Below are 13078 nucleotides of genomic sequence, written 5' to 3' on the forward strand. Positions count from 1 at the left end.
ATCACTATGACGTCACGCACAGAACGGAGCGTCCCTTGAGCCTTGTGGGAACTCGACCCCCAATGGGTCCGAATCCGAAAGAGAAAAAGGCAAGTTGCCCAGCTGAAAATAAATATCTGAGCTGCAGCTGCAGCAGCTGATTTAAAAAAAAAAATAAATAAAAATCGTCTCGTCAATCATCATTAATCTCGATCAGTCGTCTTGTCAACAATCGGCGTTACGGCGTTAGTGTTTGTGTTTATTTTATTAAGGTTAGGTTATTAAATAATTGAGTCCAAGATTATAAATTTATATTTTTGCTGTCTAATAACTTCTGTGTTAGTGTTTCATAATGTCCGGAGATAAACAGTAAGTGTTACAGTCACTCGATCATTCTTCAATTTAAGTTAGCCTAAGTTAATGTACCTAGGCCTAACTTAGGCTATACCTAATAGTAATTAGGCCTAAGTTAAGGTGATTCACATAACTTAGGTGTGTAATATAGCCAAAACGTAGGGTAAATATGCAAAAGTCTGGTTTTTAAATTTTCTTTTTGTTCACAGTTTGGCATAGGCCTAAGCCTAGAGGCTAACTTATTTCAGCGAATGGGTACACTTCCATATCTGTTTGGCATAAACAACCGAATGATTAATATTGATTATACGATTGTTTAATCCGATATATCGTTTGGTTAGTTAGGTTAGGTTAACCTTACCTAACTAACTAAACGATATATCGAATACCTAATCGATATTTCGATCGTTATTACTCATTCGGTTGTTTGTGCCAACAGATATAGAAGTGTACCCCAGCGAATTTTCCTATAGGAACAAAAGTAGCCTACCGGTAGCTATTACCATAGGTGGCATGGGTAGACCTCTCTATACAAACAACCGAATGAAAATATCGATTATTCGATTGTTTAATTCGATATAGGCTATCGTTTGGTTAGGTTAACCTTACCTAACTTACCAATCGATATAGGCCTATCGAATAATCGATACATCAATCGATATTTTCATTTGGTTGTTTGCGCCAACAGATACGGAAGTCTACCCGGTGGCATGGTAGAGCCTACTAGTTAGAGCCGAGACCGATATAATTTAATGGTAATTATTGCGATGAGGGTGACCAAGGGTTCTATAGTAATTTATATCATTAGAAACTAGATTTTTACCTGAAAACAATGGTGCAAAAATTTTTCTGCTGTCACAAAAACTGAATTAACTACGATTTTTTGAATTTTATTTTAATTTTGTATTAGGAACGTTGAGTCTACACTTCAAGGTTTACACTGCAAAATCGAATTATTGATTGATTATATTCCTGAAGAATGCTATTTTAAAGTAAATATTACCCTCACAACCCACACTTAGAAAATACGTTGCCGTAACTTAACTTAATTTAAGTAGGCTATAGGCCTAGGCCTATGTAAAATTTGATTAAAATTAAGTATAACATTAATAAACACCTCTTAGGTCGGACATATTTAATCTCGATCTGGGCTGGTTTATGAAAATTGAAGAAGGAATTCATTTTGTTCTTCTCTCCACTTAACCAAGTGGCTTAGCTTAGGTTTTGACCGTGTAGGCCTAGGTAACCGTTATGTCCCATTATGATAATATAGTGTAGTGGCAGTTTTAATAAAATGATCAAACAACAAATTGACACTATTCTAACCTAACATAACCCAACCAAACTTCTCGAATAGCTTATAATTTGTTTTATAAGTTGAAAAAGACATATGTGAGATAGGTAGGTTGGTTGTAATGTGGATTCGTGACTATATTAAGTCTTTTGAAGGTAGGTTAGATTAGGGAAGTTAAAGTTTAGGTTATAATGAATCGAGTTGTTGGACTGTTTTTGCATTCAGTAAAAAGTAACAAACACGATAAATAATAATTTGTTATATACCTATTGTATTTCTAGTACTTTTTACTAGGCCTAAGTGCAAAAACAGTCTGGAGATAATAGCCTATAATTCAACAACTCGATTCATTATAACCTAAACTTTACCTTCCTAATCTAACCGAACTTCAAAACACTTAAATACAGTCACGAATCCGCATAACACCCAACCTACCAACCTCTCATGTCTAAATAAGAACTGAAGTAAATTCAAAAAATCGTAGTTAATTCAGTTTTTGTGACAGCAGAAAAATTTTTGCACCATTGTTTTTTAAATAAGTAGTACACAGTAGTTAAAAGGAATCAAATGGTTTTAATATGTACATAGTGAGGCAAACATTTGCCATTTTGGTTACAAAACAGTAATTTATTTGAAAATGACGTCATGCATATGGCGGCCATATACTTCTCTACAAATGTTCATTCTGGTCTGAAAATCATCTGAAACTCGGGTCAGGAGGTCTTGTTCAATGCCATTGATATCTTCTGTGATTGCCAACTTCAAATCCTCTAGAGTGTGTGGTTTGTGAGCATGAACACACTCCTTAAGAAACCCCCAAAGAGTAATCACTAGTGGACAAGTCAGGTGACCTTGGCGGCCACGGTATGTCACCAAAGCGAGAAATCACCTTGTTAGGAAACATTCATTTAGCCTAATACTGCTCTCACCCTGGCGATGTTTTAGGGTGTTCTCGAAGTTCTGACAAGGCCTGGTGGTTTTTTCTTGTAATATTCCCAGTTGTTCGGAACCCTGAAAGCCGTCTTAATAGCGTACTAGTTAACCGCCCGTGCTCCGCCACGGGAATATTGTCAGCAATAAAAGAAATAATAATAATTAACAAATACTGTTTATGTTTGTATTTTATTTAGGGGTTGTTTAATTTTTTACATGAAATAGAACTGATAGTTTGCCTGTATAAACTATTTTATGTTAATCAAACCGATATATTATTTTAACCAAATGAATGTTTTATATTAATTCGAGTTTCATTTGAAAAATAAATAGTATACGAACTGGGCAATGCTGATAACCTAATAAGCAGCTATTTATGATATTTAGATAATTTGCTCAAGTATATTCCTATATTCGTAGTTTTTTTTTTCATTACATTTGTTGTATGGAATAAAGATAGTCACTTAGCCTACATGTAAATCACGCATCAGCAGTTGGTCGCATTTCACGAATCTTTGACCTATACTGTGAGTAAAAGCTGTGTTTACGTCGTATGTATAAAGTTGGGCTTACTTTGTTCAATGTTAGAGGGTATTAACGGTCCAATTTGATGGAAAAGGAGTCGTGGATTTTAAACCTATGTAGACTACCACTACCAGAAATATGTTGATTCAAGTGAGACTTAGAACTGGCCATTTCAAATGCAGATTTGTATTATATTTTACTCTTAACTCTATTGTTTTTTGTCTCTTGACCCTTAATACTTTTTTTATAGTCGCTGTTGATAAGATTTTCCATAAACTCAAAATGTTGATAAGGAGTTCATTTTACCTTCCCCTTGTGACAACATAAGGAAAAAATAATTGTGTCCCAGTTAGTCTGTTCTGACTCAAAATTCATAGATTTGCAGTATTGACAAATCCAATCTAACGACCCCAATTCAAAAGAGTTGGTATTTTTTTGGGACTTCCAGAGCACATTTAACACAATCACTGCTCTTTACCTTTTTAGTTCGATGGTTCTCTACATGTTTTTTTCGTTCTGTATGTCTCTTTACGCCCGGTTAATGATTACCTTTTCTTTTTCTTTTTGTACTTTTCACATCATGGGGTTAATGATAAAGTTTTATAACACTATAATGACCCGAGTCAACATTGCCATTAAACATCAAGTCAGATACTTCTTCGCCAGAACCGAAATCGTAAGTCACAGTTTCTCAAGCAACTTCCCTGTGTAGGCCTACTCGAACAGATATAGTTAGGGTATAGTTCACTGATAAATTGTAGTTCCAAATATCCCAGCGTACTCGCCATCTCGAGAAGGTAAAATTTGGACGTCGAACACTGATCTTGAGTAAGATTAATCACTTACGATAAAATGTTTGTATGTTTACCAATCTTAGCAATTATCTATACAACTTGCAAGCGGATTTCCCTCTGATTGTTCTGGTGGCTATAGAGAATAAATTATATTGATCAAAACAATAAGTTTCCGTCCCCTACTATGGGTATTATTTCACATTCAATACTCAAACTTAAACTCAATTACCACTTTCTTTCAGATCACTTTGCAGGAAAACTTAAACATTTTTGTGTCCCAGTTAGTCTGTTCTGACTCGAAATTCATAGATTTGAAGTAGTGACAAATCTAATCTAACGACCCCAATTCAAAAGAGTTGGTATTTTTGTTTTTTTTTTGGGACTTCCAGAGCACATTTAACACCATTACTGCTCTTTACCTTTTTAGTTCGATGGTTCTCTACATGTTTTTTTCGTTCTGTATGTCTCTTTACGCCCGGTTAATGATTACCTTTTATTTTTCTTTTTGTACTTCTCTCACCCTGGGGTTAATTATAAAGTTTTATAACGCTATAATGACCCGAGTCAACATTGCCATTAAACATCAAGTCACATACTTCTTCCCCAGAACCGAATGGTAAGTCACAGTTTCTCAAGCAACTTCCCTGTGTACTTGAAAAAAACAAATTCACTGATATATTGTAGTTCCACGTATCCCAGCGTACTGGCCATCTCGAGAAGGTATAGTTTGGTACCATTGAACGTCTAACACTGATCTTGAGTAAGATTCGTCACCTACTATAAAATGTTTGTATGTTTCCCACTCATTAGCAATTATATGTACAACTTGCAAGCGGATTTCCCCATGATTATTCTGGTGGCCGTAGAGAATAAATTATATTGATCAAAACAATAAGTTTCCGTTCCCTACTATGGGTATTATTTCACACTCCATACTCAAACTTAAACTCAATTACCACTTTCCTTCAGATCACTTTGTAGGACAACTAAAACATTTCAAAAATAAGTTAACAAATACACTTTCCTTGATCAAAATCGTGTGTTTATAAACAGAAACTCCAAGTTTAATAATTGCATACCACGATTACTTTGCATAGTGAGGTTATAAAAATAATAACAAATGTCTGACAAACATTAAACAGCTGACGAATAATTTATAAACTGTGTATTATATTCTTCAATAAGAATTGTATTGACTCGACCTTTAAAGGGCTGTAGGTCGTAGCCCTTAGAAAAAACGTAAATTCTAAGGAAGTTCGGCAAATCTACACACTATCCCCTTTAATTTGAGACATAAATCTTGTAGATCGGTCCAGTTTACTGGGAAAACAGTGTTACAACTGTGTATTAAATATATAGATTTCGGCTTGGAACTGTTCCATGGCGTTCAATATTAAAATGTCGACTAAATTCCTGCTGGATTTGACGACGGATTCACCTTTTTGGACTAAAGTATCGTATGCGAAATTGCGATGGTCTAGGGTCCACTGAGCCATTTCAACAAAAATGGCAAGCCTCACTGAAGGTAATGACATAACTTCAATCTTCACTTGCGACAACAATAGAACAGCTGTTTAAAATACGTCCGGTTCCTTTGTGTCACCCTGTATAAATTACTATAGCAAGCCTTGGTCACCCTTATCGCAATAATTTCCAATTTAACTTAGGCCTACTTTTTCATTTTGATGTCCCTAGAGGCCAAAAACACTGTTCATTGAAAATTTTATATAATATGACATATACAATTATAAGTTATACATCTAATGGGTAGACTTCCGTATCTGTTGGCACAAACAACCGAATGAAAATATCGTTTGATATATCGATTATTCATTCAATACCTGTATCCATTATTCGTTATCGTTTGGTTAGTTAGGTAAGGTTAACCTAAGCTAACTTACCCAACGATATACCGTATCGAATGAAACAATACAATAGCCTAATCAATATTTTCATTCAGTTGTTTGTGCAAACAGATACGGAAGTCTACCCTATATAATATATATATATATATATATTAATCTATCTATATATATATATATATGCAAGTTATGTATAACTTATATATAACTTGCACTATGACTCTCGCTTACACGAAATTCCACGGAACTGCCATTATTCCTCGTGTTACGTATAAGTTAACTTAACTTAGTTTGTCTTGGGCATAGTTTGAGTTACCGGTAACTTATTAAAGGTGCCTAAACCAAATGAAAATTCCTGTGTCAGAGGTTAGCCTAAAAAATTTTTAATTTCATGAGGCCTTTTGCAGCTCAGACACATCACTACGTACCTAACTAAAAATAGTAAAAAAATAGTTTTAAAACAAAAAATAGGCTTTATGTAAATATTTAATTCAAACAAAGTAAGTCAGTAACTTAAATGTTTGTAGAAAGTGTTTCCCTGAAGCTGGCAATCTCAAATTGATGAGATATAAGTAAAACAGTTAGGCCTATCTAGAATTGTTTTTTCTGCTGCGTACTGAATAGTAGCTTAGTGAAGCCTTCCTTATAAAAATCTAAGTAACATAACACATACTGTTCCATAGTAACCTAACTTACGGCATACTTCTCTGGCGCTTCGGGATGCTTCAGGATGTGATAAAGTAACTTACTTAGGCTAAAAAAATCTGCCTTGAGAGCCATAACATCTAACGCTCCTATGAAACATTGTAAACCAATCTTTAGTAGGCTAAAAGTGCATTGGGCAGTATATATTCTCCTCCCTTGTACAAGTCAGGTTGAACATTGAGCTACTAAAGACCAGAGGAGATTTTCATAGTTATAATACACGCAGCAGAATCAAAATTGACATTCCTATATTCTGCCTCAAGGGAACACAGCGCCGTTTCCCTGCTTTTTCTTGGAAGATGTACAACAAGCTCCCCCCAGAGATCATCAGAGTCTTCAAAGAAAAAAACATTTGCCTTGCCAGGGTTGTACGAGATAGGTTTCATCAAAGAGCTTACTACTCCATAAAGACTGAGAGTATTTTGATGACAAATGGTAGAGTGCACATCACCTCCGTAGTCACCCGTCAAGTTTTTATTTTGAAATCTTAAATTTTATTCCTTGAAAGATAAGTACAAGACTTACTTTGTTGTTTTAAATATAATTTTCTATTTTAAAATTTACGCAGTTTATCCAGCTATGCTGGCCAACAACGCACCCTTGGTAATAAGGTAATTGCAACTTAAATGTTAACAGCACTTAATTATGCAACTGATCATAATGTAAACAACATATGTTCTTCATAAGGATAGCATGGGAACGTTAAACAGAGGCACTGAAGCAGAGTTTAAGGGACATTTTTTAACTCAATGAGACCTTTCAAATGAGCCATGAACTAAAAAAATCTGTTAAGAATCCACGGAGGAGTTCTGACAACAAAATTAGTGCTTGCCTATTTTATACCGCAGCCTAATATATTATATATATCGAACAAAAAACCAAGTTATCAGTAGGACTAATTTAAATTGTATTATTCTAGGTCTACCTGATAACTTTACTTTTGGTAGCTTATCATATTAATGCAATTTGTTATTAGTGTAAAGATACATACGAGTGAAAAAAACCCAACTCCGATCTAACCTTATAGACTAAATATGAAGAAGGAATAAAATCAGTTTGTTATAGAATGAAACCAAGTAACTTCTAAGCCTAAGATACAGTCCAATTGTAAATATTTCTAAGACTGATTTAAGGTAACCAATGAAGTTGTATATATTAACGTTTTGGTCCTTTACACATTATCTTCGTTTGAACAATCTGTAGCCTTAATACTGAACCTTTCCACTGTGATAGAGGTGCATTATACATCTGATGGTTAACATAGTCTTACAGTTGTGAGAAGATGTCATTGAAATAACTAATTGTTTATAATTATTTACTTTTCGTGGTGAATGAATCTGTTTCCAGTTCAATGCATAGGGCTATCCCTAGTTGTAGTCTACTTTCAAATAGCCTTATGTAGCCTAGCTTAATGAGAAGTTCATGCAAGTAATCCTCAATAATGAGGTCTGAGGTCTAGAAATAAAGTTAGGCCTGGTTGATTTTTGTGTTTGTTTTTAAAATAAGATTAAAATTAAAGTGTAATTGTTGAGATTCACTTACTAAGTAATGTACCTTTTTCTATTTAGGTATGGTCTTATACTGCCGAAAAAAGGAGCCGGTCAAGATGTTATACACAGACCTTCTATTTTTGATGAAGAAAGTGATTCAGAAGACTCAGGAAAGGAAGGGGGAGATTGGGTAAAAAAGGCTTACCAGGTGGGTTAATTTAGGTAAGCCATTTACTATTAGATACTAAAGAAGACATCCCATCTATATGGATCAGCAGTCACCCATTTTTTATTAAAACAGAACGCTGTGTGAGCCAGCCACAGAATCCCCTAGTGGCTAAACTCTATTTACACCCTAATTTATGTTGCTAACTAGGTTGGGTCATAACAGAGTTGCAATAGCTCACTATAAGTCATTCCATTGGTTTGACTTGTTAAAAGATTTCACGTAGGTAGGCCTAGGTTATTCGGTTATTCAACAGAAATTATTAGTAATTTAGATCAGCGCACAGTCTATCGGTGGCTCTCCCCAACTACCTACGACGGTTTTGATTACAAATTTAACATGGAGTTGGAATGTCTAGTTGTATCAAAGTCAAAGGTATAACTGATTGGTGATACACCATGACGTTAACAATGTGTATGTCTTCTTTTCAGAATAGCGACAAAAACAATTCACTGTTTTAATCATAGGTCATAGGACATTGGAGAGCAACAATTATTGACTTCTTGGTCTCATTAGGCTTAATCGCAATTTAAAAACAAACCAGATAAAATAAAACTAGAGCTTCAATTTATTCAATTGATAGAGATAGCTCATTTAGCCAAAAAAGTCTGAATAATGTAATGATCATGTTTTTTGCTGCAAATGAGAAGCATAACTGAAAATATGAGGTGCGTTGCTCTGACAATAACAGAAATTCTGTCATTTTGTAGATTTGGAGATTTTGGTTGTCGTTAAATTTTTTTTCAAATCCTGGTAGTAGGCCTATAAAGACCCCTTATGACAACAATTACTAGTACATTTTATTATGTTCTTTGTTTACTTGATCTGTGACAGCAGTTTAGATTGGATCTCACGTGCTCTGCTACTTTGTTTGTTGAAAATTTGATGTACAAAAATTGAACAAAGTGGTGGTCTGTCAAGGTGGCTGTAAAAATATAAAAAAAATACAAATAATATGGGTGCTTTAGAGTGTTATCATGTGACGTAAATACAGAAAAAGAAGACTAATATTTATGAAAAATCATTGAATCACAATAAAAGAAGCTGTTGATGATGTCAATGCATCAAAGGCATCATTGGTATTTTTCAATTTCTTCTCTCTGCATGGTACAATGTCTTACATTTATGCTAGTAACATTCGTTGCATTTTGTTTATGTCAACATTTCTAGTAACTATGATTCCTTTTCCACTATCAACCATAACTCTTCCTCATTACTGACATGTTTTAAATGCACAAACTAGTTATAACAGAAATTTAAAAGGAAACAATTTGGGAAGTCTTCTGCTTAGGCATCTACTGCTAGTGGATGTAGTTTTTATACAATGTAAAAACAATCATGTTGAGACATAATCAGTAGCCTAAGCAAGTCAGTTTTGGATAATACAGGTAACACTTCCAATGTAAAGTGATTTAATGAATCAAATTAAATAAACATTCTATAAGTAATTTGAAACAATCAAGATAATTACCAAAAGCATATTGTAAGGGAAAAATTGTAAATTTATACATCTCACATTTGTTTCAGCGTGAAGCAGCTAAATCTGTTGAGAAAAGGCAGACAAAGATTCAGATTAAGAAAGCCCTTAGTCAGGATCCAAGCATATTCCAATATGATGAGGTTTACGAAGACATAAAAGAGAAAGGCAGCACTGGGCCAAAGAAAGAAGAAAAGAAACAAGTAAGTTCTATACATCCCAATTTAAAATTTGATAACCATATTGTAATTAGCTTGTTGCCCTTGAAATTTGTACTGGCCAAAATTAAAATAAACAAACATCTTAAGAACCAGAAACAAAATTTCAACAGAATATTGATTTAGTCTTTCGTAAAGGTGTCTATGACAATGTTTCTTGAGGTGTTCTTCTACTTGAGGGCTGTGCAATCGAGGTGGTTTGAAAAATTAGATATGAAACGGGCCCCAGAGTGTCCAGTCAACAGGATATTGGGTGATTGTATGTTAATTTTGTAAGAACCCAGAAATGCTTAATTAGTGCCAATAGCCTATCGCCGAATTTTGTTCACCATGTTTCATTAATTCTCTTTATTATCGTGGTATTTAAAGAAGATGTCCCCGGTCCTGCCAAGATTGGGGTGGATAACAGTGTTGTCTGAACATTGTTTGGCCATATGTTTTATTTTATTATTATTATTTTTTTGGGTATTTTATTATTTAAACTTAAAGTTTTCTACCACCTGCACCAAACTTTTCTACCGAAGTCTGTTTAACCAGGGTTCTACTGTGTTTTTTAAAATCCTTGATAGCCCTACAAGCAAAGTTGCCTGGGCTAGGATATAGTCACAGAATTACATTTCCTCTGTTCATTACAGTCTCGCTACATCCAGTCTTTAAAAAGAAATGCGGAGAAGCGGAAGCTGGAAAATGAGAGGAGACTTGAACGTCAAGTCCAAAAAGAAAGAGAAGAAGAAGGCGAGCAATTTAAGGACAAAGAAACTTTTGTTACTTCATCATACAAGAAGAAACTACAGGAGTTTCAACAAATGGATGAGGAAGAAAAGCGTATGGATAGGCTAGAAGGTAACCTAACCCTTGTACTTATCTTAAACATATTTGATAGTTTTTCAACACAGTCATTATAATATACCAACCATTTTATTGAGTTCTAATGCCAGATATAGGCATATGAGACATCAGACAACATAACAAAAACTGCCACATACAATCCATGAGTCTATTGCAACCTGGGAGATAAGCTTAGCAGTATCACGCATTGTCTTTCCATTGAACGACTTAAGTGCGGTAGACAGATAGGTCTAATTATTGGTCAAAGCTGTCTAAAGGGTTGTCTCTCCAGCCAGGAGATAGAATGATTGAGGGTAGTAATGCAGACTTGTTCTAGTCTGGTCTGCAACTCATGTTAAAATCAACTGTTTGAGGTAGAGTTCTGTCGGAGAGGCTATTAAAATACAAATGGGGGATAGCTTGGGTTAAAATAGACAAAAGTTGCTCATAAAATATGATTTAGTCCCTTTTGTAAAATACTTTTGGTCAAAGGTTCAATGAATTAAAGAATTTGATTTTACATAGAGCACAGAAATGTGACTTATAAAATGTCAGTTTTCCAATGTAGTAAGCCTACCAGATTGGAATATTTATATGTTTGGGTCCTTACATATACTGGTGAAAGATGAGCTCAGTGGCAGTGTGGCTGTATGACAGTAAGCGTCTCCCTATCTATATAGCTCCTGTTTGAGTTGAACAAAGCACCAGACAATGGCATTTAGCTTTGCAAAAATTATGCCTATCAATTGTTCTTAATCTTATCTATTTATTCACTTTTGCTACATTGAAATGTGTTTTATTTGCAGAGATTGGCGATGTAACAAAACAAGCGGACATGTCAGGATTCTACAGACACTTGTACAGAACAACAGTGGAAGGTGAACCGAAACAAGAAAAGAAGGAAGATGAAGAGAAAGTAAAGGAAAAGTCAGAATCACCAATAAAAAAGAGTCCTGTCAAAGAAAAGAATGAGGAAAGTTTCAAGCAGGTTGATAACACAAAACAAAAACGTCAATATAGAAAACGCAAGAGGTCAACAAGCTCTAGAGAAGAAGGTGAGAAAACCTCTTCAAGTTCATCTGATTCTCCTAGCTCCAGTAGTGAGTCTGAGACTGAGAATGAGCCTAAAGAAGTTCTAAAGAAAGCAGAACCTGAGAAAAAGAAAGAGAAGGATCATCCTACGTCAAGAAAACAATCCGAGACTCGTGATAAGGAAAATATTGAAGTACCGACAAAAGTAGTAGAAGAAACAATCGATAGCAAGAAGAAAAAACTGACTGATGAAAAAGAAAAGACTATAGATAAATCAAATAGTGAAGCACTACTCGTGGCACCAGTTGTTCAAAAAGAAACTAAGCCCCTTAAAAATATTTGGCAGAAACGAACAGTTGGGGCTGTATTTAATGATGCTCTTCAAAGGTACATGGAGAGAAAGTCAAAACGGCAAGGTTCCTATTGAATTGTTCAAGTACTGTACTCTAAGAATTTGCTATTTACCTATAAAGTAAAAATTGTATTGTTTTTAAAATGTGGTGATGAATGTATATATTTTAAATAGCACACAAATGTATTTAGTACTTGTTATTTAAAATGCTTGGTACAGAACTACCTTTGACTATGAAGTCAATGATACTACTAAAATATTGAGATGGTAACCAAACTAGAACACAAATCATCGCCTTGTAAATTATGGAGACACAAGAGTGGATAAAAAATGTATGATAACTAACTGAAGAAACCCACTTACTGTCCAATCAACTGTGTTATTGATGAAGACTCGATCTTAAAAAGAAATTGCAACCGAAGATATTTTTATATTTAATTTTAAATATATAGAATATAATATATCAAATAATCATATTTTATTCCTTCTCAATTGTTTTGTTGTAAAGTTATATTCCAGAAATAAAAAGTATGTTTAAATTCTTGTACAGTTATTAGAAATATAACAGAATCCCCTCTTGGTCCAATCTAAAGTACATTGCAAGTTCAATTCAAATATACAGGGTGTTTTAGCACTCCCTACCAATCTTTTAGCGTATTGTTCCTGGGTTATTTGAAAGTACGTTAAGAATATTATAAATTAAAATTACTCCTGTATGCTATAGTGTTTGGTTATAAATTAAACTTTTAAATCAATTTAACAGACTTCATTGTTTTAACACAGTGTTTTTCTTTTAAAATTGCTATTTCCTTAATTGCATCTAGCGTCTGAAATTTGTTTTGTAAAACTTGTTAACCCATATAAATTTAGTTTCAAAAACATTTTGCTATCTGGTTGTATTGTTTGATTCATTCGGGCTTCATTAGCTATGTTGCGCCATTGAACAGCGTTGCGAGGAGCCCTTGCAGAAGTTTTAAGTCCTCTCAAATTACTCAGTTAGCTTTTAAAA

The 13078-nt window shown here is 34.2% G+C and overlaps 1 protein-coding gene across 1 annotated transcript; it reads left to right on the forward strand.

The window, feature by feature from the left end:
- The first annotated feature begins 218 nt into the window (after positions 1-218).
- Positions 219-12608, forward strand: LOC128992751 (nuclear speckle splicing regulatory protein 1). Its single transcript, XM_054416482.1, has 5 exons — positions 219-348; positions 8015-8144; positions 9690-9842; positions 10493-10700; positions 11492-12608. The coding sequence occupies exons 1-5, from the start codon at positions 332-334 to the stop codon at positions 12142-12144; spliced, it is 1161 nt and encodes a 386-aa protein (XP_054272457.1). The 5' UTR covers positions 219-331; the 3' UTR covers positions 12145-12608.
- Positions 12609-13078: the final 470 nt, after the last annotated feature.

Source organism: Macrosteles quadrilineatus, unplaced genomic scaffold, assembly GCF_028750875.1.
Source record: "Macrosteles quadrilineatus isolate MER2022 unplaced genomic scaffold, UCM_ALF_1.0 Scaffold_4__1_contigs__length_99947679, whole genome shotgun sequence".
In the NCBI taxonomy this organism is placed as follows: domain Eukaryota; kingdom Metazoa; phylum Arthropoda; class Insecta; order Hemiptera; family Cicadellidae; genus Macrosteles; species Macrosteles quadrilineatus.